General features: G+C 37.2%; 1 protein-coding gene across 1 annotated transcript; it reads right to left on the minus strand.

Annotated features, from left to right (window-relative positions):
* Nucleotides 1-2044: 2044 nt before the first annotated feature.
* LHX8 (LIM homeobox 8) lies at nt 2045-26067 on the minus strand. Its single transcript, XM_019958400.2, has 8 exons — nt 25886-26067; nt 25360-25521; nt 21410-21531; nt 19124-19344; nt 18513-18616; nt 13791-13886; nt 7072-7255; nt 2045-2755 (listed from the first exon to the last, which is right to left on the minus strand). The coding sequence occupies exons 1-8, from the start codon at nt 25958-25960 to the stop codon at nt 2679-2681; spliced, it is 1041 nt and encodes a 346-aa protein (XP_019813959.2). The 5' UTR covers nt 25961-26067; the 3' UTR covers nt 2045-2678.
* Nucleotides 26068-27573: the final 1506 nt, after the last annotated feature.

Raw genomic sequence — 27573 nt, forward strand, 5'->3', positions numbered from 1 at the left:
GAATGGAGACCATTGAGAAATTTTCCTGGGCCAATATACTTCTGGTATTTAGTGTATTGCAATCCAAATGACTTCTAAATAATAGAATCATTTCTTTAATAACAGGTAAAGTCCTTCAAGCCATAACACAGTCCTAAGATCTCATTTCGTCTCATAATGCTACTGGAGTAATTATATACATAATTTACAAAGTCAAGAAATACTACAGCTATAAGATTTCAAACACTAACAATTTTAAAAGCATGAACTGTAATCCTAATAATACTTATTATGAGATACTTAAAACACATGTACTTACAACTTAAAGTAATGTGGAATTTTAAGAATGATATTTGCATAATGCATAATTACTGTTAAAGCTATACTATCTTACTCACAATCACTTAAAGGAGTATGACTTAGTGTGACTTCAATTTTAATGTTTGAATTGGTGATTCAATTGATCTGCAGAGCAAAGAGTTATCTTTACCCTCTTAGAGCTCATGAATCTCTGAATACTGAAGAGATAACCTATTTGTTAACCGGGTTTTTGTTAGTCCAACAATAAAAAGTCTTCCTACAAGCCTCACAAAAGTCGTTTGATCACCCTCTAATTTCAAGCAAATAGATATTGTGCCTACATGCTCACACTGAGTATTACTAACATGGAGATACTTCAATTCTTCCCTAAAGTTATAAAAGTAGCACTCCAACTTCCATTAACAGAAACGAAAACATAGTCACAATGTTTGTATCACATGCAAAAAATGTTTTAGTACTTTCTTATCTATCCCATTTTTATTATTAGCAACTTCATATGCTGGATCTATAAGTCTCATTATTTTGACAACTTTGAACTTCTCTGTTACGGAAATTTTACTTCAACTTTGGGCATTCATCTTTGGAACTAAAAATGGTAGTGATGTGGTTCATAAAATTTCTCTGAGCACAGAAAAAAAGGCAAAAGAGCCAGAGAAGGAACACTCACAATCAAGCACCTTCCAAGCTAAATGGTGCCAATTACATGCAGCTGGGAAGTGGAAGAAGCCGCTTACAGCAAAGAGGTTGGCTAGACTACAAGAGCTTTCTTCCACATCTGGTAAAGGAAAGCTGACCTCACCATGTGGTGCCTGGGACAGGTAGACAAGAACCCAGGAGATTAGCATCGATTTCACAAGATCAGATACGGTGACTACTGGCTATGTTCTTTATTTTTGGCCAAAAGGATTGTAACTGGAGTAGCAAGTTTAAAAAAACAAAACACTTTTTTTCCCCCTTTCTCCCATAGTGAAACTTAGGTTTGTTGCTTCTGGTTTGAGGCAGATAGTAAGTTACTGACATCCATGTGATCGCTTTCTGGTTGCATTTATGATTACTAGAATAGAATTACAAATACTCCACTATTACTTCCAGTCCTCAGCCAGATGTGAACCCGCCAAGTTAAACAAAGACTTACACTTAAGATTTCTTTCTCACTACCTTTTTTTTCCTGATTGGTATATAAAAGATAAGAAGTAAGTACTGATTAAATTCTTTAAATCCAAAAATTAGTGAGGGTGGCACTACTTACTTTTGTAATTCCGAGACAAGTGTCCACTGCTACATAGGATAAAGTCCTGAGGTTTAGATTTCAGCTCTCAATCACAATCCCTAAAGAGGGTTCACTAGGAAGAAAAAGTAAAGAGTCTCTGCTCTAGAAGCATTGATCACAAACTCCAAATATTTCTTGTCCTCCTTTTTCAACCCTTAAGAAATACATTCTAACGGCCCACATTTCATTTCTGGCTTGGGACACCCCAAAAGGTCATTTTGAAAAGCACTCTGCCTTTTCTTTCACATTAATTTTATTAACTAGTTCAAAAGAGACAATTTGCCAAATGAGATACTTTCATGTGTTCTTGAGTAAGTGCAATCATCCACAAATAAGTTTCCTATTAAAATGTACTCACAACAAAGCTCAAAACAAAATGACTTTTAAAAGTAAAAGTTGTTATTATATGTGTAAGAGGCTGAAGTCAACTTACTGCTGAAAATACACACACAAAAAGGATAAACTGGTTGAAACTTTCACAAGAATGAAAAATGTTTAATAAACTTAGAATGGTGGGCTTATTAAACTATAGTGTTATTTACAGCCATAGTTCATCAACCACAAACACAATAATGTGTTTGCATGGCATGCTACAACAGAAGCTTTATTCAGTTCATTCAGAAAACATTGGCAAAATAAATTTCAATTGCAAATTCACAGATACAAGCTTCAAAGTATAAAGTTGTATATAACAAAAAATACAGGTAATATTTATAACAATAACTTACAGATACAAACTAATGATAAACTACAATTTCACAAAGGATTGTAAACATTTTGCACACTTGTCAGTCCTTTCTTTTAGGCAAAGTGCTCTTTTGATGACAAATAAATTAACAGATACACACTTGAGTGAACTATTTTCATACAATACAAAAAAAAAAGTTTTGATTTATTTTCTTCTGTAAACATAAGTTTTACAAAAAATGAAGAATCAATAAAAGTGTCTTGCAGGCCAACTAGAGATACATACCTGGGCAGCAAAGTGATGTTGGAAATGCTTTGGGTGTTAAATAAAAAATTAACATTAATATATTTTCAATGGTATTTTATACATAACAAATGACAAGTTTATATCCTTAATCATTTCTATCCCTGAAAAAAGGAATTAGGTATGACTTATTGGCAGTTGTGTCATTGAATGGGGTAACAAGGGCTGGAGTCCAAGAGTTGTTGGTGAATGAGCTACAAAATAGAAAGAAATTTGTGGATCAGTTTTGTACGGTAAATAAAACTGACTTAAAAACAAACAAAAAACAATCCAAGGCAAAGTCCTCTCACTACTGATTATAGCTGAGGGCACCAAGCTATTCCACTGACCTCAGCAGAAGCATTAACTTATTCAGCATAGTGAGTATAATATTACGAGAATCCAGGAATGGTTTACTCCAAAATCTTTATTTTGGGACCCAAGCTTTTGCCACTTTAAAGTCCTCCATCCATACCCCATTCACTGCACTTTACCCTGCAGCCAGAAACATACCACCTTCGTCTACAGAGAAATTGCCAAATTTCATATGAAGGTTCCTCTATAGGGTGACTCCTGCCCCAAATTCCCGTTTATGGATGTTTAACTGCCTCTTTCCTAAGCATACATGAAAACACATTTGACTCAGGCAACACAACAGTCACTCATGTGAACACACACAATTTTAATCCTAGCGTAGGTAAATGGCAACAATGATACAGGCTCTGATTTTTACTTTAACCAAACCTTAAAATGAACTTTTCACTCTCAGCAAAGACTATGCTGCTTCAAACTAAACGTCCTTCTAAGAGCAACTGAGAAAGCCAGACAAAATTTTTAAAAAGCTGTTTGAAGGCATCTGAAAGATACCAAGGCAGTGAGAGTTCACAAAGCCAAGTCCTAGAGAAGGAAGGAAATAAAATGAGGCTACTTTTCCTCCACAAGTGTAAAGACAATTTTAAAAGAAAATGAGTGCCTAGGAGGCTGAGAAGTTTAGCAGAGTTTTCAGGAGTTAGACTTTGGGTGGTAGGGAACAAATATGAAGGACCAGGTAACACTGAAGAGAAGCCCTCATTAAAAACAATAGACACAAAACAAAACACAAGTTTTGGGGTTATCCCAAAAGGCTACTGCCAAGAAGTGGTGACCCAGAAACATGCCAGCCTTTGTGAGAACTGATGTCTGATTGGATTAAGTGGGTCTTCCCCTGACCTAACTCCCTGCCAATGGCAAAACTAAATTCTCTCTGGTGGCAAATATCCCATTCAGAGCTTCAAATTATTTCTAGTTTTCATACCTCACATCTGAAGTGCAGTAAAAAAGTAACAAGGCAAATACGACATGACTAAAAACAAAGAGGGAAAAACAATAGAATAGATTGCGAAAATATCCAGGTATTGGAGTTGTCAGGTATGAACTTTAAAATAACTATAGTATAACAATTGTATTAGGGAATAAAGTGATAAGAGAGATAATTCTGGTACAGAAATAAAAACTATATAAAAGAATGAAATGGAAATTCTAAAAACTGAAAACAATAACTGAAATTAAGACCTCAGCAAGTGAGTTTTACAGCATATACAGAGAGAGAATTAGTGAACTGGAATACAGGTCAGAAGAAAATATCTAGTCCAGAACATGGAAGATCAAAAGGCTAGAAAATATGGGCTTTTTCAGTAATAGCAGAAATAATATTTGAAGATACAGAAAGTTTGTATAAGCAAATACATCAAACTTTCATATTCAAGAAGCATATCTAGGCACATTCTACAAAACTTAAAACCAAGCACAAAGAGAAAAGCTGGGGGAAAAGGACATTCACTTTTAAAGAAACAAGAATAAGACCCATAGCTGACTTCAACAGTAAGTGGTATCAAGTCAATTAACTATATTCTAAATAACAGAAACAATGGAAGAAACTATTTTATTCATATGTCAAAGTGCTGAAAGAAAATAGCTGTAAACCCAGATTTCCACATATAAAGGAAAAACCATTTACAATTAACTGCATCAAAACAAAAACCTATTAAAAAAACCTAACAAAAGAAAACTCCAGAATATAAGAGAGCATTTGAAGGTGACCTAAATAAACAGAAAGATAGACTAAGATCATGGTTTGGAAGACAATATTATTAAGATGGTGGTTTCCTACAAACTGATTTAATAGATTACATGAAAATCTCAACTATTTTCTTTTTGTTGGAAAAAATTATGGGAACATAAAGGGTCAAGAAGAGGCAATACAAACTTAAACAATAAAATAGGATAACATGTATTACTGGATATCAAGAATTATATATCCAGCATTAGTAAAACAATTAGGTATGGATACACAAATGGACCAGTAAAACAGAATAGTATGTACTAAGTCCCTTCAGTCACACCCAACTCTTTGTGACCCCATGGACAGTAGCCCTCTAGGCTCTTCTAAGGGTACAGAAGTTGACATATAAACTATATAGACACTTGGTTTATGACAAATGTAGCACAGAAAATCAGCTGGGAAATTGGTACTTTCATAAACAAAGTAAAGACTTTGTCCTTATTTTACACTACATAGAAAATTCAATTCTAGATGGACTGTAAATCTAAATGTCAAGGTAAAACATGGTTAGTGAAGTTTGTAGAAGATACCATAGGAGGAATATATGACAAAGGTCCATTTGGTCAAAGTTATGGTTTTTCCAGTGGTCATGTATGTATGTGAGAATTGGACCAAAGAGAAAGCTGAGAACCAAAGAATTGATGCTTTCAAACCGTGGTGTTAGAGAAGACTTTTGAGAGTCCCTTGGATAGCAAGGAGATCAAACCAGTCAATCCTAAAGTAAATCAGTACTGAATATTCATTAGAAGGACTGACATTGAAGCTCCAATACTTTGGCTACCTGATGTAAAGAACTGAGTCACTGGAAAAGACCCGATGCTGGGAAGGACTGAAGGCAGGAGAAGGGGATGACAGAGGATGAGATGGTTGGATGGTATCACTGACTCAATGGACATGAGTTTGAGCAAGCTTTGGGAGTTGGTGATGGACAGGGAGGCCTGGAGTGCTGCAGTCCATGAGGTCGCTAAGAGTCAGACACGACTGAGCGGCTGAACTGAACTGATAGGAGGAATATCTTCATTATCTTTGAGTAGGAACAATTTCTTGAACAGGTCGTAAAAAAAGCATTCCTCATGAAGGAATAAAACTGATGAACTACATTAAAATTAGGAACTTGTGCTCCATAAAACATACCCTTAAGAGAGTAATACATATAATTATGAAAAAACTGATCTATATGCAATACACAGCCAAAATTAGCACAAATCAAGGAAAAACAAAACAGACAAGCCAACAGACCAATAAGCAAAAGACATGAACAGGTACTTCACAAAAATAAAAAAAAAAAACAAATGTACAAATGCCCAAAGAAAAAATACTCAGGCTCATCAGTGATGAGGGAAAAGCAAATGAAAATAATGAGATAGCACTATACAACCACTAAGCTGGCTAAATTAAGAGGTCACACCACATCAAGTGCTGGAGAGGATGTAGAGCACCTTGAACTCTCATGTGCTGGTGGTCAGAGTGTATATTGGTTCAACCAGTATCAGAAACTTTTTGGCAGAATCAACTAAGATTGAACATATGTGTAGTCAGGACCCTACATGCTACTCTTAGCATATATGTACTAAATAAAACTGTGAATTAATCTGCACCCAAAGGCGTGTATAATGAGGCCCATAGCATCATATACATAAAAGCCCAAACTGGAAATAAAATGAATGCCTACCAACCCTAAGTGGATAATGGTATCCTACAGTGGAATTTTGTATAACAATGAAACAAATCACTGATTCTTGCAACAATACAAAGGAATCTCACAAACATCACAGTTGAAAGCAGTGAGACACAGAATACATTCTGCAAGGTTTGATTTATATAAAGCTCAACAACAGGCAAAACCAGGACACGATTTTGGAAGTCAAGGCAATGTTACTTTGGAGGAAGAGGATAATGAGTGGGAGGGGACATAGGAGAAGCTTCTGAGGTGCTAATTACATCCTACTACTGCCTCTGGGTAGTATTTACACGGATATGTTGATTTTATTAATTCATCAAGTTGAATACTTATGTGTGTACTTTTCTACATGTACGTTTTACTTCAATAAAAAAGTTTCTTTAACAAAATTAAGTAAACCTCAATCTAAAAATCTGAGGGTGACTACTGTCTCTGACCATAGGAAAATAAATTATTCAAATATTTATCAGGTCAAAACAAAACGAATGTTTTTTCTAAGTAAAAATCAAGCACTATCTATGAGTCATTATGAATATCTGTATTTTAGCTGTAAAGTGAGTGCTTTGCATGTCCCTTAAAAGGTTGTCACAGAAGAAGGTTGGATAGTTCTCCCTACTGCATCCCTCTCCCACAGTATTTTTCAGCTACTACTGAGGTAATATTTCAAAATGTGAATCCTATTAACAATATAATATGAGAAGGTATGAGTGATTGTTTGAAAGGCAGCTGTTAAATGTTAGGATACCTACCATCCATATAACTATGCAGTGCAGTTAACATCGTCCCATCTTGGGGCACATATGCAGAATAAGCCATTTCTTCTAACATGGGTGGAGACAGTCTGGAGGGTGGCACTGCTGTGACTGGGGCAGAGGAGGAGTGATTAGGACTGACATGTTTCTTGTGGCGTGCTCTACAGTTCTGAAACCATACCTGAGAGAGGAGAAGAGCAACAGTAGCTATGTCACATAGCAGCTGAGTACAATACCAGTTCAATACTACAAAGGATGCAACTCTACCATATAAGCACAGCATAAATCTAAAGAAGCTTTCTTTAAAACAGAGTTCTGTAGACACAAGAGAAATAATTTTGCAGTTATCAACAGTCATTTTCTTTGCTCAAATAATAATTATCTGATGATTTAATTTAAAACTGGTTTTATAATAAGCCAGCATCTTCCAAAATAAAAACGGGGGAGGGGATTCAAAATTTCAGAAAAGTTTCCTTGATTCTCCTACTGACATTTGGGACAAAAAGAAAAATGGAAAAAACCCTTTCATCAGAAATTTTTTAAAAATACACTACTCACTGTATTCTCAGACACCTGCTGGACTTATTTGAAATCCATTTTCAAATGATTAAAATCCCCACTGAGAACTTAAGGCTTTCTACAAACCTCTTGATTCAGTTATTCCAGTCTCTTGGTAACCTGCTGAGTTCAATTTCTCTTAGTAAATACATAGGCTATTCTCTAAGAAGCATGTTGAAGTCAGGCTTACAGTAAGAAACAACTGGCAATATTTAAGTAGAATAAAATGCAAACATATCCACTGGTGAAACAGTTCACCAAATGTAAAGAGCTAACCACTTTGTTGTCCACTCCATCACAGAAATAAAGGAAGTTCTGGGTTAAGCAGAATTTTACATGCAGGTCAGGGTAAACAAGTCTAGACCACCCAGAATGCTTCCAGTAACTAAGCTACCCTCATGTGAACTTCTTGCACTTAGATATAACCTGCCTACAGAGTGTTCCTCTATTGAAATATTACAGCATTTATTTGCTATCACTCCAAACAACTCTGTCATAAGAAGACAGAGAAGTGGAGGGATTAAAACTTTATAAGGAAATTAGGATAAGAACATTTGGGGATCAAGGGAGAAGGCCAGGGGCATAAGTCTCTGCCCAGGGCTGGCAGGCTGTTAGTTGATGACTCAAGGGAATCAGGGCTGAACAATGCAGAACAGAGGGCTGAATAAAAACGATTTATTAAAAAGTTGGCCTGACTTCAAAAGGCATACCTTGTTATCCTTGGGACTCATAAACAGAGGTATAAACTCAAGGGGTTAAAACCAAAGGAAAATGGGTCTGAGCAGGTGGCTGAGGGGTAGCATCTAAGGAGTATCTCAGGAATAAGCGTAGGCATGTATCAAGGAAAATGATGTAGTTACAGCCTTATCACCCATGTTCCGGGGCAGCAGTGAGACTCGGGTATCTGTACAGAGATTTCATCCAGAGTCTTCAGTCACAGCTCCCTTTACAGGCTCCTGAACAACAGGTGCCACTGCCGTCACCCAGCCAGCCAAGAAGACACACTCACACATTCTCCAACTTTTAACCAGGGACAGCTGCCACCTGCCTTTTCCCCTGACACTGCCCAGAAGACAGGCACCCCAGAGGACTACATTAACCTAAAACACACGGCACTACAATTCCCAGAGTTTCTTCAAGGTGTCTTATGTCTCCAATAAATTATATATTAGGTGGAAAATACTCAGTTATTTTTTTAAAGAATTTCAGACTTTGGAAATAAATATGAAGATAGCCTGATGTTAACAGTAGAATAACTACCTTAATGTGATTCAGATACCCCCTAGAAAAAAATCAACAGGTAATTAAGCAAAGAGTTTTGAAAACACAAAGTATCATGTAACCTGCACATTTAAATAAAGCTGAAGATTTTAGGCATCAGAAAACTTCTGACATGAGGGCTATCTAGCTTGAGGAACGAAATACAAGTCCTTTTGATTCTCCTTGCTGCTGCTGCTAAGTCGATTCAGTCGTGTCCGACTCTGTGAGACCCCAGAGATGGCAGCCCATCAGGCTCCCCTGTCCCTGGGATTCTCCAGGCAAGAACACTGGAATGGGTTGCCATTTCCTTCTCCAATGCATGAAAGTGAAAAGTGAAAGTGAAGTCGCTCAGTCGTGTCCGACCCTCAGCGACCCCGTGGACTGCAGCCTACCAGGCTCCTCCGTCCATGGGATTTTCCAGGCAAGAGTACTGGAGTGGGGTGCCATTGCCTTCTCCTTGATTCTCCTTACTGACTTAAAATTTCCTCTTGCTTTGCAAACCTCTAACAGAGTTAAAATTTCTTCTAAGTAAGATACTTTTAAAAATCTAAGCTGTAAATTGTAAAATACATAAGCTGAAAGCAGGCCACATAGACATTCTGTAAAAGAAAAGACTAGTGCATTATATCAATCTCTTAGAAAACCCAAAGGGCCAAATAAAAGAATTTAATGTATGAAAAAGATGTAATTTTAAATGACTGAGAAATTAGAGCTGGCACAGAATGGATTAGAGAAAGCTACCTAATCATTTGGGGGGAAAAAAAGAAAAATCTCAACTTTACAACATGTAACCAAAAGTCCATTACAAATAAATAAGGGTTTAGATATAAATAATTGGGAAAATGTTTATTGAAACAAAAGCCAATGTCGATATACTTCTCTAGGTGAAGCAAGAAAAAGACCAAAGCTATCAGAAAAAATATATGAAGAGATCTGAATATAAAACAATGTAAAATTTCTATGTAGTAAAAATAAATGAAAAGGCAATTGATGAACTATGAAAGTTTAACATGATAAATAATAAAAATCAATAGGATAAAGAGAAAAGAAATAACCCAATATAAAAATCAGCTAAAAAATACATTTTTAATTACAATATAAGTAAACATATTAAGGTTTATTGATAATAAAAGAAAGATAAATAAAAACAATGATATTTTCTTACTGGCAATTGGAAAGGATGTAAAAGAATGATAATTTTTAGGATTTATCTACTTTGAGGAAAGAGAAATTTCATATGTAGGTTCTGGGAGAATAAATTGATTATGAACTTTATCCAAGGTGAATTTTGTACTATCAGTCAAAGCCTCTTATAATGTTTTTATCTTTTGACTCAATAATCTCACTTCTAGAAATTTATCCTATATACACCACTGAATAAATGCACAAAGTATATACGCAATGTTCTTCATTGTAGCATTTTTATGATGTAAAAAAATTCAAAATAAACTAAATAAATTATATAGCAATACAAAGGATGTGTATTTTAATATAGAAAGAGAACTCCAAGCACGCTGGGAGAAACAGGAATGTTTTATCATGTTTCTGTAAGATATACAACTCATAATTCAACTTTGTGAAAGGATATGTGAGCAGTGATTTTATCTGGATGTAGACTGTTAAAAGTAAAATCACCCATCCTTGTTCTGTGATTTCAGCTCAGTGATGATCTGCTCTGTTACAATGTCTCACTATGCAGACTTTCAGGGCTTCCCTGGAGGCTCAGATGGTAAAGAATCTGCCTGCAATGCAGGAGATCCAGGTTTGTTACCTGGATTGGGAAGATCCCCTGGAGAAGGAAATAGCTACCCACTACAGTATTCTTGCCTGGAGAACTCCATGGACAGAAGAACCAGGTGGGCTACAGTCCACGGGTCGCAGAGAGTCACACACGACTGAGCGACTAATAATTTTCACTTTCATGTAGACTTTAGCTAGTAAAGGTGAGATCTGTAATAATATCCTGTACAGGACCAGTATTTCCACCTAATATTTGGGTAACCTAGTTTGCATATAAGAATTGAGGCCTGGTAAATCTCTTTTCTTTACCATTTCTAATGTGTGCTCAATGCTAAGAAGTAGCTGGGCAAAGAGGTTCTGACGACTATTTGAGTTCACAGTAATTAATCCTTCAAAAATACGGTAAAGGACTATATATTTGAGTTGTTAGTACTCCTTTGCCATCTTATTAAAATATTTAACTCTTACATATTAAAAGCCACCACCCAACAATATACTCTCCAGGTTCTAGGGCTTGGAATGTAGTTAACTTTCTCATAATACTGGTGACCTAAATACCTGGAAATTATAAGAGAGATGTCTGTCTGGGGTTCTTACTTCTTCAAATAATAAAGAAAGCTCTCAGAAAATCTTCCATTTTCCTTTGCTTCCAACTTCAAAGTAATCTAAAACATAATAACCATGAATCTGACTTAGCTACAGCAATCACTGTCGCTGAATGTATAGTCTTTAGATTATGAGGACCCCCTCAGACCATTGAGTTGGAACTACCTCAACAAAGGAAGTTTCACTTCCATGTAAAGGAAACTCACCACCTCAATGGTGTGTGCTAGTTGCTTAGTCATGCCTGACTCTATGTGACTCCATGGACTGTAACCCGCCAGGCTCCTCTGTCCATAGGATTCTCCAGGCAAGAATACTGAAGTGGGTTGCCAAGCCTCCTTTAGAGGATCTTCCTGACCCAGGGATTGAACCCATGTCTCCTGCACTGGCAGGCAGTTTCTTTACCAGTAGTGCTCAGTGGTAGCCAATGCCAATTTTGTAGACTTACATACTGAGAAAATTCTTCACTGTGAGTGAAATCTGTTTTTCTTCTACATTCCCTCACAGAGACATGATCCTGCCACCTTTCATAACCATTTAAAGACACCTGTTTATACTCTTCCTTCCCTTACCATCTCTGGATCTTTTCTCCAGATAAAAATCCCTGTTGCTGTTAATAACAGCACATGATTTCCAGACTTTCTTGACCTTAATCTTCCTCTAAGGGAGCACTCTTTTCACACTGGTTCCTTGTTAGCCCCTTTCTAGAATCTGGCACTCTGAGACAAACACAATACCCTGGACATCTGAAAGTACTGAGGTTATGGGACTTGCCGCCTCAGACAGCCTCATTACACTGAACTTAACCAAATCCACTGCAAATCTAGGTCTTCAGAGAAGCTGAGGTATCATCAGGTCTCTCCCACTGACTTCTTGGAATAAATGATCTTTTAATTATGAAATACTTCAGGCCTAATAGAAATAAACTGAATAAACACCTGTTTACCCACCAGCAAATTTAAGAAATAAAACATTATAATTCAGTGTTAGACTTAACTGTTTTTCCCCACTGAAATTCATCTTACAGTCACTTGCATCATTACTCTGCTATACCTTTTTAACCTTAAATATTATTTAAAATTGTTTTCCATTTCCCTAATTGAAGGGAAATATAAGATCCTGATACAGTTGACCACCTCCATCTTGAATCTACCTCAGTCCTTGGGCTTCCATGATGCTTCATACACTAGACTCATTCCTTGGTTCTGGCTGTGATGGTCTAGTTCAAACAGCTTGCTCCATAAAGTTCATTCTTCAGTTTTTACTGTCCACAGTGTCTCTATAAAGGAGCTAGTTTCATGAGTCTTGTTCATCCTTTGTAAAGGTTGCTCAGTTGTGTCCAACTCTTTGTGATCCCATGGACTGTAGGCTGCCAGGCTCTGTCCATGGAATTCTCCAGGCCAGAATGCTGGAGTGGGTAGCCATTCCCTTCTCCAGGGGATCTTCCCAACTCAGGCATCAAACTCAGGTCTCCTGCACTGTAGGTGGATTCTTTACTTTCTGAGCCACCAGGGAAGTGTATCCATGGAAATGGTGTTTCATCCTTTAAAATACCGGTTTACATGCTCAACTGCCACCATCATTGCCTGATAATCAGAGCTGGAAAAGGAATTCATCTCCCTCCCAACTTCCGAACCCACATTTTAAAAAACCTGTTTTAATAGGTTTTAATTTAAAACCTGTTTTAATTTAACCTATTTTAATAGTCCTGTCAGTAACACCATTTCCATGGATACTTTGACTTCAAATATAAGTCATCTTTGATGTCTCTCTGCTTCACCATTATTGCGTCCAGGTCGTTTTCCTTGTCTCTCTTGCATCCAATGCCTGCCATTAGTCTTCAGTCAATAAAATGTTTGAGAATGAATTTGAGGCCACCAGCTGTCTCTTTTTGAAAAATCATTATTTTGCTGGGCATCACACCTAATCTGTCAATCTCCATGTAGCCTCTCCCAACTCTAAGTCTCCCTATGTACTGTCACCAGTCCTTTCTTCCTAAAAATACATATCATGGTTTTCTCCTACTCAGAAGCAAACTTGATATTCACAGGCCTCTCCAAATTCAGCTCAAACAACTCTATTTCCCACAATTTGCAAACATAAATTTTATCTTCCAACAAATTTGCTCTAACTTATCCTTCCCTACTTTTGTTTACATCATTCCTTCTACCTGGATCTTTAATAAAGGTCATCAACATTGCCCACCCCCTGTACACACACATATCCACATACACAATCATAGAAAAGTAGAAACAATTCTGGCTTCAGAAACAGATCTAGCTTCAAACCGTAGTTGTCTTTTTAGCCTTAGGATCTTAGGCTTGCTCTGAGCAATGAATGAAGTAACTTCTGCAAAGAGCTGTCTAACAAATGGTAGCCTGGATCATGCAGGCTAATTAATTATCAGGCTTTTTAAAAAACTGATTTAGAATGTGAAGATATCTAAAATGAGAAGCTAATGCTTAGACATTTCTACGCACACACCCACAATGTACACTTATAAAAACCTAGAATAGAACTTTTAGTATCTCTTGATTAACCTTTAAAATAGTCACCTGTATCACACGTCTGCTCAAGCCTGTCCTTTCTGCCAGTTTCTGGAGAGTCTGTGCATCTGGGTTGTTGTCCTGAGCAAACTGTGCTTGCATAACCTGTTTTTTTAAAAAATGTAGGTAGTAAATAGTAAATAGCTAAAAATAAGAAGCTCAATCTTCTGAACTTTGATGACAGGAGAGATAAGGCATGCACAAGAAAATGGAGTACTTGTATTTTACTACTTGAAAATCAATACAGAGAAGTGTATATCAATAAAAAGAATGCATATTATGTAAAATTATGCACAAGTTGCTATGCTCAAATCTTTAAAAAAATAAATTTCAACATAAAAAACTTGTTTCTCAACTATGCTGTTAAAAATAAGCTCACCTTTTCTTCCATTCTTACAACCCACAAAAAATGCATAAAAGTATTTACTATTTTTTCCATTTTGTTAAAAATTACTAGCATTAAGCAATTTTTAAAAATATAAAAATCACATCTTTGACCTCTATTCAACTAAACAGGTTCAAGGCCCCTACATCAATTTTTATTAGTATGAAAATAGTAGACAGTGCAACAGATTGCACTCCACTTAATTGCAATTACTCCATCATTCCTTGTTTCGACACTTGTTCTATGCAAAGGAACATCTGGGACCTTAAAAGAGAGATACTCATCAGTCTATTGCATAAGAATTTCCTGAGATCTAAACATTCATAGATCGAAAAGCTCCCAGGTGATTCTGATGTGAACCTTTGGATTGGAACCTGGCCTCAGATTCCTGGGAGAAAGATATATGCATGCCAACAATACAACAATACAAGTTAAAGTGAGATGCATGGAGTGAAGGAGAAGGAGGAAGAGGAGCTCCAGAATAAAAGCACAAGCAAAGGGCTTTAGATTCCTTCAGAAAAGAAAGTAATGGGAATCAAGCAAGATATTTGAATTTTATTACTATTAAAAGTCAATAGAGGGAAGTATAAAATATAAAGAAAGTATTATAAGAATGAGAGAGTGGAGCCTAGCATCCAAATGATTGTGCATGTCCTGGGCATGGGATGGGGGTAATCTACCTAACCTAAAGTCCTGCTGACCCTGACATCATTTCCAACAGTCAAGATTAACTGCATTCTTTACTATGTTCCTCAAATAATACCATCTTCTGCCACTGCATTTGTCACCAGGTAGTTAGCTAATCTGCTAGCAAGTCGAGCTCTTCATAGCAGAAAGTGAGTTTCTGGAAGGCAAAGGGAATGTCTTATCCATTATATCTGGAGATAATGCAAGATTAACTGAATGAACCTCCACAATGTGCAGAAAATCCGAAGATAGTGTGGAGAAAAAGATCAATGTTGTTCCGAGAAACCTTATGAGGTTTAAAAATTATGTATTTTTTCAGTTAAGTTCTCACTGATAGAGACTCTTCCAGAATAAGGCATTCCTGGCTTCCAGTCCAATATACTTGTCCACATACTTGCTGTAAACTAGCACTTGTACTTTTGCTTTTAAAAATGGGCAGAAACAGCCTAAAAGTTTATTATCATGCCCAGTTTGCTTCATTCTTCCTCTCCTACTCCAAATGTGTTACTTTAATATCTTCATGTGCAAATAGTTGTGTTTATATGTAGTTGAGCATGTAACATCCAAAAGAGAAAAAAAGAATGAACAAATTAATGTCTTTGTTTTTTTAATTTTTTCAAGGAGAAAAGCTGAACAGCTATTTATTTGTAATGTCATTATAGATAATTTATAAAACAAAAAACATATTCTCTTCACAAATGCATTTCAAATTCACAAGTTTAATAATGGAACCAAATTACATTTACTAAAGCAATTTCTCATTAAGGAATAAAGGAAAACTTAAATCAACACTGATGGTTTACAACTGGAATATGCTAACGGAAAAGTAAGATGTATTCATCAGTGTTTAGTCTCACAAAAGAATCCTTTTAATTTCGACTTGGTTTCATTGCTTTCCAGTTACTATTGATGCCAAAAATCTACCCTATTCCTCTTCTGAGCTATTTAAAATGGTCAAGGATCTAGCCTCTGTAGACACATCATTTTAAAGCCAGAAAGTCTACCAAAAATGTCAAGAGTCTGCATAGTAGCAGCTGACCAACTTAATCTGAAAGTAGATTAAAGTAGGTGCTAACTCTGGCATGTTTAACATTAATAATCATTGAGCAAGTACTTCCAACTACAATAAGCAAACCATAATATTGGCAGGAACTTTTAAAATACAATTTATACAAATGAGACAATATTTGAAATATTTTTGCCAACACAGAATAGTCTATTTTGTAAGTGTTAAACTATTTTTTTCTTCTCATAATTTTCTAAAGAATTTGGGAAGTTTGTTTGTTCCTCATACTTTAACTCTTCTAAGTCCAAGCAAGGTACTGTATGAATAGTCTTGACTTACTGATCACCTATATTTTATTATTTTGCTAAATTCAAGCACTACTTAAATAATTAGCTTTCTGGAAAGTAGGACAATTTAACAATGAGGTACATGGCCTGATTTATTAAAACTCTGGTAAAGTATAATGATGCAATTTATCCTAGATACCTAAGCAACAAAGAACACTTGAGGACAAGAGTATGCCTCATTGTTTCAGTTATTCCTGGCATAGGTAGATGCTAATAAACACTGAATAAATGAGAACATGCTTAGAAAGAATATAATTTCTGCCTTCATTTTTATGAGACTGACGCGCTACCTACTGTGCTAACGAGGCACCTCTGCCTTCATTTTTAAAACCTATGATTCTGGTATAAATTTTTAAAAACTCATGATTCAGATCACATTTTCATATAATAATGCATGGCTTAAGTAGTTTTTATGCACATTTGCAATTTAAAACTATAAAGCCATCTTCAAGATTCAGAATCTCACTCTTGTTTTAGCTGCCCAGCCGTTAAATGGAGTCTTAGTAAAGCACAGTTCTACTCATGGTCTCCTGGGAGGCTAAGAAAAATTAAAAGACCAGAAGTTTGGAAAGTAGGGTCCAAATTTCTTCTCTGCCATTCCCATGGTTGTCTGCCTTGGGGGAGTCCCTGCAGTTCTTGGATGAATTGTAAGAGATGAAAGAAGATAACGTACAGGAAATTATCTGGCAAGGACTTGGTAAACAAAGACCTCCACAAATATTATTCCCTTTCTATTTAATTAGTATCTATATTTTCCAGATGAGATTGTACATATCTACCCAAGAGTTGCTTCAAATTTTCAGTTACCCTTTTACTAATAAATTTTTATATCAAATTAAAGTTATCGGTCTTATGACTATTAAAATTATGGCCAGTCTTTCACGGAAACAGCCCACTTTATACACAGAACATATTTATATTAGAGATTATATTTTAGCTACTGGGTGTTTTGCTACCAGGTCTCCCACAGGTACACGTATCCCCTAACCTGGGGCTTTACGTGATTTTCATGATAACCAAATGAAGCACCCAGAAAAACAAGCTTCAAACAGATATTTCTTTCAGCTGCCTTACCTTCCATTTTCTACTTACTATGTAGGCGATGCCTGAATTAAGGAATCAAAAATAATTTTCTGGAATTTTTTTAAAGAATGGATCTAGATTTTAAAGCTAGATTGCTTTTCAGTGACATTAAGGTCCTTTGGGATATTTCTTTCATATCAAGGCTTCTTTCTTAATCATTGTCAAAACAAATATTCTCTCATACTGCATTCATCTTACATACTGACAAGTATTAGAATACTATCAGTGATTTTTCAAAAAATTACCTTCATTCATTTATTAACATTGTATAAATATCCTCTAAAGTCTGAGCTAAGATGGATACTATGTGTAAAGCACCTAGCCATACTTACATGGTAGGTGCTCAATAAATGTTACCTCACCTTAACATAAAGCAAATACTTCAGTCACACTAATCTTTTAGAAAATGATTTATCTGAAAAAAAAAATGCCAGAAATAAATCACTGTGTGTACAGACTTAAATATAAAGCAAAGAGTAATTATTTCATTATTTTCCTGACTATAAAAATAGAAGTTATGACAATTATATTTAGGGCAACTAAGTTGAAAATAATCCTTCCATTTTCAGGGAACATAATCAAACTTTAGCATCAAATTATAGAATTACTCCCTCTACCCCCTTTAAAAACAAGGAAAGGTCTACTTGATTGCAGTCAATCAGTAGATTTCCATTTATGGTAAGGCATTTTCAATTCCTTCCTACTCAGAAAATCTACAATCTTGTCTATTAAAAGACTCAATGCAGTTTGTTAAAAAGATGAACACATCAGAGTCCCACAGACCCACATACTGAATGTCTCTTTCTGTTAAGTGTCCCAAAATGTTCTGTCTTCTATTAAAATTACATGTAGTAACATAAATACCTAGGTTAAAGTAATTTTTTTCAGGAAGTCAAGACAGAGCAACATTTTGTTTGCACCTTGATGTTAATGTTAACAGACGTCAGGGAGACAAACTTGCATAAGCTCACATCATACCACAACTCTTGGAATATTGCAATAGGATATTTGGAATAGGGCAATGTTTTCATACACTCAACAAGTCAATTTGTACAAAAAGCACAGACTAACCTTTTTGAAAAAATAAAAATGTTTTAAGACAGAATAGACATTGCTTTTTGTTTGGCTTTTGTTAGTTTTGGTGTTTTTTGTTTATTGGGGTTTTTTCTTTTTCTTTTTGGTGGAAAAGGACTTCAAAAACTCAAATTCATTGTCATGTCTACCTGGAGCTGATCTGCTGTAAAGCTGGTCCGAGCTCTTTTTGCTGGTTTTGGATGATTAACATCTTGCTCTGTAAGGAGGGCGCCTTCAACACTAATTCCATTACCTGCATTTAAAAAACACACCAAACGTGTTGGTAACTCAAATGGGGGCAGTCATACAATAATAGGTTTCTTGCATCTCTTGGCTTGGTATGAAACTGTATACATCTTCTGGTTTGCCAAATCCCGTAAGATTTAGAACATACTAGAAGCATAATGTAGAAACAACATTTCATTTGTAGGCTTATATATTTAGCCAAAAGTGCACCAAGTTGAAAGTGCACATCTAAGGCTCATCCTTTAAAAGGCAAACACAAGGAAACAACTGGTTACAAAAAGCAAAACAGAACCCTAAACTCAAGGCTGCTTCCTGAGAATATGGCACAAGGCAAATACATATGCCATGGCTTTTCTTATAAATAAACAGATGGAGACCATCACTAACAGTAGAGGGCTTAATGAGTTTCACCACAATTACACTGCACAAAATAATGCTTTAAGAGAAAAAAATCATTTTTATCCCTGTGTTCACTGTCCCAAAAGATTCAAAAGTATTTTAAGTATATATTTACCATTTTCCACTTCTCTTTTTAAATTATCCAGCATGCAGTCATAATGCACTCTGCAGAGGACTTTCTCTTCCACTAAAGCAAACTCCTCTCCCGTGGAAAGTTGTCTTTTGCAAGAAAAGCAGGCAAAGCATGCCAAATGATAGACATTCCCCTTGGCCCTCCGGACCCAGTCAGTAGAATGGATATGCCTCCCACAGCGAGAGCAGCGAGTTCCATACCTTCTACATAAATGGGGGACGGGGAAGGGTGAAGAGTTAATGCTTGGTGAGATATTCATCATAGGATTAAACTAACACATTATATTACTCATTGGATTAACCCAAGTATTTAAATCTTTTGAAAATGAAACAGGAATCAATTATTTTTTAAAAGTCAATATGGTAAGCAGCAGCAAGACTTGAGATGGGATCATAATTCAAACCTGTTTAGAAAACAAAACTTCTCATTGTTACTCTAGAGGAGGATAGGATTTTTTCTTTTAAAATAAATGAAATATGAGTTTCAATATCCTTTTGTAACAAATATCAGGACATTTATAAATTATCTAGAGACTCAACATAACACACATACACCCTCCAAACTGAAAAAACTAAAAGTACAAAGTGATACCATTGAAGACATAAATAATGATGTCTTAAAGCCAAGCTGAGACAATTAGGAAATGCTTTAAACTTTTTCAAAAAGTTAAAACATTTAAAATTGATATTATCAAAGAATGACTAGAACAAAAATTGTTCACTCTGGTGCGTGAGGAAGGAAAATTCAGAAATGCTTCCTTTGGTAAACAAGCTCTTGCATTACCATCCACAAGAGGTGGAGAAATATTACCTAAAACTTTTAGACACATTTCTGGACATTAAATGCAAGTTAATCTTAACAAAATGCCAGCTGTAAAGATTTCCTTTTTCTCTCAGTCCTTGTGATACTCTGTCATATCTCCTACCACAACTGCAGTCATAGCCTGGCATATCCCCACTAAACTAGAAAAGTATATGTGTCTGTGTCTATTCATTAACATATCTTTAGAGGTATTGCTAGTTTTTAAGTTAATCTGAATCATAAAAATTAAGTTTTGAATATAGTAAAATACAAGGTATTTAAAAAATCCTGAAGAACTAGACTTGTAAAAAGTCCCTGAAAACAAACATTTCAAGCAGCTTTAAATTACAAAAAAAAAAAAAAAAAATTAAGATTAGCGTACCCTATGTGAAAGAGGAGGCAAATTGCTACTGTTTTTGAGGAAATAGAAAGCAAACCTGATGAGAAATATATGACTTGGGTAATTATAAAATCCTATGATTTTATAAAATAAAGGACTCTAGGTTTTGTGAAGTGCTTTAACTTGCCTAGCAATTTTATTCAAATCAATCACTAAACTCTTAAATCAGTTTTTGAAATTGAGTATAAACAACATAATTAGTATTACAAACTTCATTATGTAGTATTAACTTCCCAATTTCACAATGAAAATTCTTCTTCCTTTGGAAATGCAAATAAAGGAAAATGGTAATAATTTTAAAAAGTCATGCTTAAGGATGATTTCAATTTTGAGATAGCTATCCATTAAGAATTGAATTCTATCCTTGAGGAAATTTTCCATTTAAATGATTATAAAGAGACCAGGCAGAGAAAATGTTACATTTAATACCATAGGCAAATATAATTGCACAAATATCAAAGAACAGACAAAAGAAACAGAATTTTTAGTCAGGTTATGTAATTAGACTTGGTGTATTTCTGATACCGGAATGGTCAATTCTTCTGAAAAATATGGTTTATCACAGTTTTCAAACTGCTGGCATTTTATAGGTATATTATAGGGGGTCATTCTATAATAAACTGGTAAAAGCTCAATAACACTTTTGATTTTTTCCCCCTATAATTACTTCATTTTGTCTTACTACTCTACCTGAACAAAGAGCATTGCTATAATAAGTCACCTTATATTTCATACTTCACATTCCTGCACAGCAAAGAAGCTTCCCTGTTTATAATACCTAAAACTTTCATTTGCCAAGGTAGAAAGAATTATTCAAAGATATTTTTATATACTGGGTTCCTAAAACATATAAATATGCTAATTTTATTTGTTTTAATCCAATTTACCTCAAAAATATAAAGCATTCTCATTTTGAAATCTGTTGTATAAGAAAAAGTGGATAAATAAATAATAACCTGGCCCAGTAAATAAAACTGGACAAGAAAGCCTATTTATAAAATTCTCTTTGTGTAAATAATTTCTTGGTGTATCTACTTACTAAAAAAACAAAAGAAGTTTCAGTGTACCTGAAATAATCAAGTTTGCAGAAAATGTCTTTGTCTTTAATATAACAGCTGGTGTGCCTTCCTAAGGAGGTCCTGCAGACGCTGCAGGAGAGACACCGGACATGCCAGCACAGGTCGTTCACCTGTGAAGAAAAAAGGGGCCAAATGAGAAGCCATTCTAACACCACACTTAAGAGTATCCTTCCTTGGTTTTCTGTATCAGGCAATTTTAAAAGCTAGCCCCTTAATATTTTAACACATGCATTGAATGTTTCCATCTAAGAGGTATCATTTACATAAATACGCATCTAGATATACTCTCTTTTAGATTTCAGCCAGAAAAATCACAACAGCATATTCTATACTTCGTGTTTATTTTTTAAATATAATTTTGAAAAATTCAAGCATTTTTTAAAAAAATCAAATGTCCATTCTATTTTTTTTTTTAAATCAACATCTATGAACATAGGGAAACTTTTGGTCACTTTAAGTCCTACATATTGGTTTTATAATTTTTCCTTGACCAAATTCTTCGCACCGTAACACACGGTAACTAAAGATTTCAAGCCACATACCTTCTCAATCTACTTTTCAGCCAAATAATTATAAACTATTCACTAGTTACAGTGAAAAAGAAAATGGAAAAAAGCTTTGTAAGATAAATACTTACCCTTGTAAAGAAGCCAGGCAATTCATTTCTCTTACAAAACAGACACTGCTAAGGTAGATTTAGATGTTGATATGGCGGAAGCCCTGGCTCCCACCTAACATTAAATAACCAAAACATAAAGCACTAGTAACCCTACTTTAACGATTTGGTCATTAAAGGAAAAAATAAATCTATTATAAGTGGTTCTAAAAAGGCACACAAGTATTGTTTGTCATTTATACTTAGTAAGACATTTTATTTTATAAAATGCATTAATAAATCATAGCACTTTACATTGTAAATAGGGGTATGAAATACTGTCGGATCAGTGGACAAATCATACAAACCCTCACCTTAAACAGTTGCCATCATACTATAAGCTGCATACCTTTAGCCTTCAGGAATGAAGATGTGTACTGAACTGAATTTGCCTATCATGCAAGCTCCTAAAGTTTGCCCTTGTTAAATGGGCACAAGAACTTGGTTTAGCTTGATTAAATTTCATTTAAAAGAACAGCAATAATGCAAAAACAGCAGTTACATCGTACAAATGGATCTAATGCCTAATATAGGAATTAGGAAATTGGAAAAAATGGGAAATTTTTAAATATAGCTTTTGCTACACTATTTCATAATAAAGACAATCTTGTCCAATGATTCTATTATGTTAGCACTACCGTTCAACATGTTTTACTGTGACATGAAATATAAAAAGTACTGTGAAGCTGAAGAAGAAAGTTTCACTGGCTTCTACTTAGTTATGTGCCTCTTTCCAAAGCACTGATGATTTTAGTGAAATTTTAAGTTTTGGTTTTTCTATAAAAGAACATGCTCACCATACAAGAAAATAGGGAAAATAGCAATGGAAAACAACTGGAAAAAAATCTGAGGAAACCAAAATTTAAAAAATTAACAATCGTGATCGCTGTCATGGATATAGAGATGCATTTTCTTTTTTTTTCCCCTCAAATGGGTCCAATTAAATTAGAGTTGAGAAGTACAGGCTTCCATTAGTATTCCACTGTTTAAGGCCTCTGCATTTTGATCTTATCCAGGCTTTTTCTCTTTTTAAACCCAGGATAGATGCAGTCTTCAAGGCAGAGTCATGGTCATTCTCTAGTTCCCTAAAGCCAGATGTAATTCCTGGTCTGCCACCTTTCCTCAAAGTTTACTAAAAAAACAAAACAAAACAAAACCCTCCTTCATCTTCTTTTTCTTTTCTAGAGAGGAAAATAAGGTGAACAGAAAAAAATTCTGAGGACTATAAGCCTTTCCTGATGGCTAGCGTTCATCCAATCTCTGTATGTATACATATATAGAATCAATCAAAAAAAAAAAAAATCAAACTACAGGGCACTGAAGTATCACATGGGGCAATAGACGCAGCTAACTCTTCTCACATTTTTGTTCTAACTCCATTTTACTTGCCTCATGATATGGTGTTTTTCTATATTAAACAGTTATATCCTCAAATATTCTATTTAACAATTATTTTTTCACCAGTGACTTGAACTGAATTCAAACTTATCTGGAAGAATATGCACTCAAAATGGTGGTGGCGGGGGAGTTGAGAACTCAAGAGTTTTTATATAAAGTGTCAAACTTTTGTTAGTTTCCTATATGAAGACAGTTTTCTTGCACGTCTACTAATATGTACTTATGCATACTTGTACATATACTAAAGAGTAAACTAAGACTGTATGTAGAAGACTTCATTGGGAGCATACCAGTCCTATTACAAAGGAAAGCTTAAAAAAAAACTGATATAATTTAGATTGTTTTATACAAATATATATCTGATATATAAACATATGTTAACATATAAAAGATGAATGCTAGAAACGATTATCTATGTCAGAGGATATGTTAAGAGTCACTTCAAGCTTTTTTCTTTTTCCTCTCTAATATGAAGTGGGTCCATTATACATCCATTCAGAAATATTCTGAAAGATAAAGCTAATTCCTAAGAGAGCTCAAGAAAGGAAGAAGCTAGTTTTGATTCAAAAGATAGTTTTGAAATATTCAAAGAGGTTCAGGTCTAGAAACACTGAAATGGGAATCTTGAGAATGCAGATTTAAAGAGAAAGCCATGCTAACTTGCCAGCCTTAAGAATCAACCACTAATTAAGTAACTTAGTTACTTTTTAAACAGTTTTCACCAAAACTCCTTTTGGTACTTTATCTTAGTTGTATCTACAGGGTATCATTCCAACTTTCCAGATGAAGCAGTTTTGTATGCTGAGGCAGAAATTTAAAGAAACTCACAAACTTGCTTTCTGAATTCATATTCTACATAATGAATTCTTTTGAGAAACTAGGTGGGGGATGGTGGTGGTGGGGAAAATAGAAAGTGAACTGGTTTGCTACTAATTTAGAGTAGGAGAGATCATTATTTTAAACAGTGGTTTAAAAAACACTATTGAAGTTGAAATTCCATGATATTAGGATTAAAACACAGGGGACTATGATCCTTCATACAATGACATGGATAACTGGCCTGCCAGAATTTGTACTCCAAAACTCCCCCACAATATCTTGAGAGAAGTAAAACAAATTAAGACAGACAGTCAACTCTCAAACCACCACTTGAAGCACTTCATCCTAGGCATTTTTGTTTCTTTTTGTTTTGTCTAACTTCACATCAATTTCCATTGCCCTCCTAAGCACTGGAGATGACGTTAAAAAAAAAAAAAATCACTGAGTGGCCCTGAAGTATTAAATCTTAGTAAGAGGAGGAAGATATTGAAAATGGTTTTTATTTAAATGGTAGTATGAATTTTATTTTGGAAAAGCATCAGGTTAGTGTAAATAAACATAAGACTATATTAAAAATATCTGTCTAGAAAAGACTCTTTAAGGCACTTCACAGTGGTTCTCACCAAAGGAGACACTGAAAAGCGAAAATCGGTCAACATATACAGACTTAGAAGCCTCATAAGCAGGCAGACCCCTGAGTGTTATTGCGGGTTATAACCCGAGGCTCAGTAAAAATAATTAGGCAGGACCCTGTTTCCAGAAAGGATAAGGATTTCCCCACTTCCGTTCCTCTACAAGTAGGTGGCTGGCTCCAGTTCACTCACCCGGGTATCGGCACCCCTAGACCACACACACAAGCAGTTTTGCAACAACAGGGGGTATTCTAAGATTTCTTCTCCCACTTTTTCCCACCTTATGAGTTGCTCTTGACTGGGCGGTTGTACTAAGAAAGTCTACAACCTCGAGCGAGAACTTGAGTGGAAAAGAAGGGGAAAATAAACTTTTCTCCTTCCCCAGAGCTCCCCGGGGAACCGCGCTTGCCTTGGGCCTCGCGGCTCCGCCCTACCTTGAGAAGGTACTTGTCCACGATCTCCAGGCCGCAGCTGCTGCACACACACTTGCCAGGAGGGCAGACGGAGCCCGAGGCCATGGACCGGGGCGAGGACGACGGGGACAGCGGGGCCGAGGAGGAGCACGAGTCCTCGTCCCCCACTCCCTCGGGGCTCACCTGCAGGAAGCCACGAGGCGCGGTCTCAGGCGGTTCTAGACCCCTCCTCCTCTTCCCATCCCACAGACCCGCGGGGGCTCCCTCACCTCCTCCCCTCCCTTCCCCCAAGCCACCCCCAGTGCCTGATGTCCCGCTCCTCGCCCTCCCTGGGGTCCAAGCTCCCACGGCGCAGTCGCCGGGGGTGCAGACCCCTGACCTCAAAGTCCTGGGGTGCCTGGCGGCTCAGCCCAGCCCGCCTCAGATCCCTCCCCTTCCACCGGCTCCTCGAGGGCCCACAGTTGAGCCCGGGAAGGAACTCTGGGATAGCAGCCCTCCGTTCTGGGCCGCCTCTCCAGGGCCAGCACCCGGGGCCCTACCCACTCACCAGCCCCTCTTCCCCGGCGCCTTTCCGAGTCCTCCCGGCCGCCAGGGCTGCAGTCCGCCCGCACTCCTCCGACATGAGACCCTGGCACTGAGGAGGTGAGAGCCGGGAAGTGGAGAGGAACAGAGACCAGAAGTTCAGAGTCGGCACGTGCAGCCCGGAGCTTCAGCTTCTCCGCACGCGGGGCGAACTAATGAAGGCCCCGGCGCGCTGGGCCCCACAGGCAGCCGTCTGGGCGCCTGGGCCCGCCCGGCTGCGGGCGAGCGGACGGCGGCGCAGCCCTAGAGCGCAGCGAGGAGGCCAAGGGAGCTCCGGGGGCTCGCCCGGCGCGCCGCCGCGCTCTCCGGGCTACGGGTCCCCAGTGCTCACCGGAGCACGCCGGTTCCCCGCCCCCCTGCCAGGGGTAACGAGTTAATAACAATCATCCCCGCACAAAGCATTTTCTTTCTAGACGTCAATCACTGCGGAGCGGGGATCCCTGGGCTAAAGGGGGTGCATGGGGGGTGGGGTGGAGTAGGAGAGAAGAAAAGAGGATTTGAGGAGGGGGTGGGGGTAGAAACTTGATTTCTTTAATAGCCTCAATTAAAAGAGCGAGACATATATATTTTTAAATGGGAGCTTTTTGAGTTGGATAGCCCGAAAGGTGAAGAGGTTTAATAGGATACTTGAAAGCTAATTACAGCGGGATTTAAGAAGCCTGGTGTTTGTTCCGATGACAATTTGAATGAAAATGCTTCAGATTAAACCGAGCCAGCAGCTCTTTCGTAAACTTACAGCAATTAGAGCTGCGAGTGATTTATACTCGTTTCTTTAAGGTGTAAATTGCCACTTATTGCTCGGTAAGTCAACATTTGAGTTACCAAAGGATTATTTTTAACCAGCGCAAAAAGCGGGTCGAATAATGGAAAATATCCAGCTGAATTTAATTTGTGTCATTAAAAAAACAACTCACACAACCTCGGTCAAAATGTTTTAAAGCAACAACGCGCATTACTCAAGTGTTTCCAAGCTGTTGCAGGAGTTTTGTTCTTAAACGAAAACGCAGCCGCTCTGGGCTTTTTCTGCCTTCGTTTACGGAAACGTTAGCTTAGGGGGCGGGGTGGGGGGGTGTCACGGAACTCGAGCGGCCCACACTTCTGCAGTTCTCTCTTCGCCTCCCTCTTCCCTCTGACAGCATCAAGCGAGATGCGGTCCGAACCCCGGAATCCCCCCAACCCCACCCACCCCCGGGCTCTCTGCCGGGATCCAGCGCCGCAGCACGGAGGCCGCGTCCTCGCAAACACAGAGTTTAGGCAGGAGCCCCCGGATTTCCCGTGCGTTCCCCGCAAGCATTCGGGCGAAGACAAAGTCAGCGGTGCCCAGTGCGGGGCCGCGGAGGCGCTCAAACAGGCTGCAGATGATTTTCAAACCTAAAACGCGACATACCCCGCGTTTGTGAGTAAACGCTCCTGCCTCCAGAGCGAGGTGAGAGTTTGTCAGTTTCCCGCTATCTACTGTTAGGAACGGTGCAACTCGAGAGCCCTAGGTTTGTTTCTTTCGATTTTTTTTTTTTTTTTTTTTTTAAAGTAAAATGGGCCTCAAAGCCCTCCCTGCGATCCCAAAGGTCTTCCTGGAGCTCCGTCTGCTTCTGTTTCGCTGTGGGACCGCGGCAGCGAGGATCGCCCTGCGGCCGGAGGAGCTTCTTAGGGCCG

Source organism: Bos indicus, chromosome 3 (genome assembly GCF_029378745.1).
Source record: "Bos indicus isolate NIAB-ARS_2022 breed Sahiwal x Tharparkar chromosome 3, NIAB-ARS_B.indTharparkar_mat_pri_1.0, whole genome shotgun sequence".
Lineage (NCBI taxonomy): Eukaryota > Metazoa > Chordata > Mammalia > Artiodactyla > Bovidae > Bos > Bos indicus.

What these genes read in the sequence shown, in the direction of transcription:
- LHX8 (XM_019958400.2), bottom strand. Translation starts at nt 25,960, where the DNA reads ATGTCGGAGGAGTGCGGGCGGACTGCAGCCCTGGCGGCCGGGAGGACT. An exon ending in GCGCCGGGGAAGAGGGGCTG is followed by an intron (nt 25,522 to 25,885) that starts GTGAGTGGGTAG and finishes GGCTTCCTGCAG; the next exon opens with GTGAGCCCCGAGGGAGTGGG. An exon ending in ACTGCATAGTTATATGGATG is followed by an intron (nt 2,756 to 7,071) that starts GTAGGTATCCTA and finishes TCTATTTTGTAG; the next exon opens with CTCATTCACCAACAACTCTT.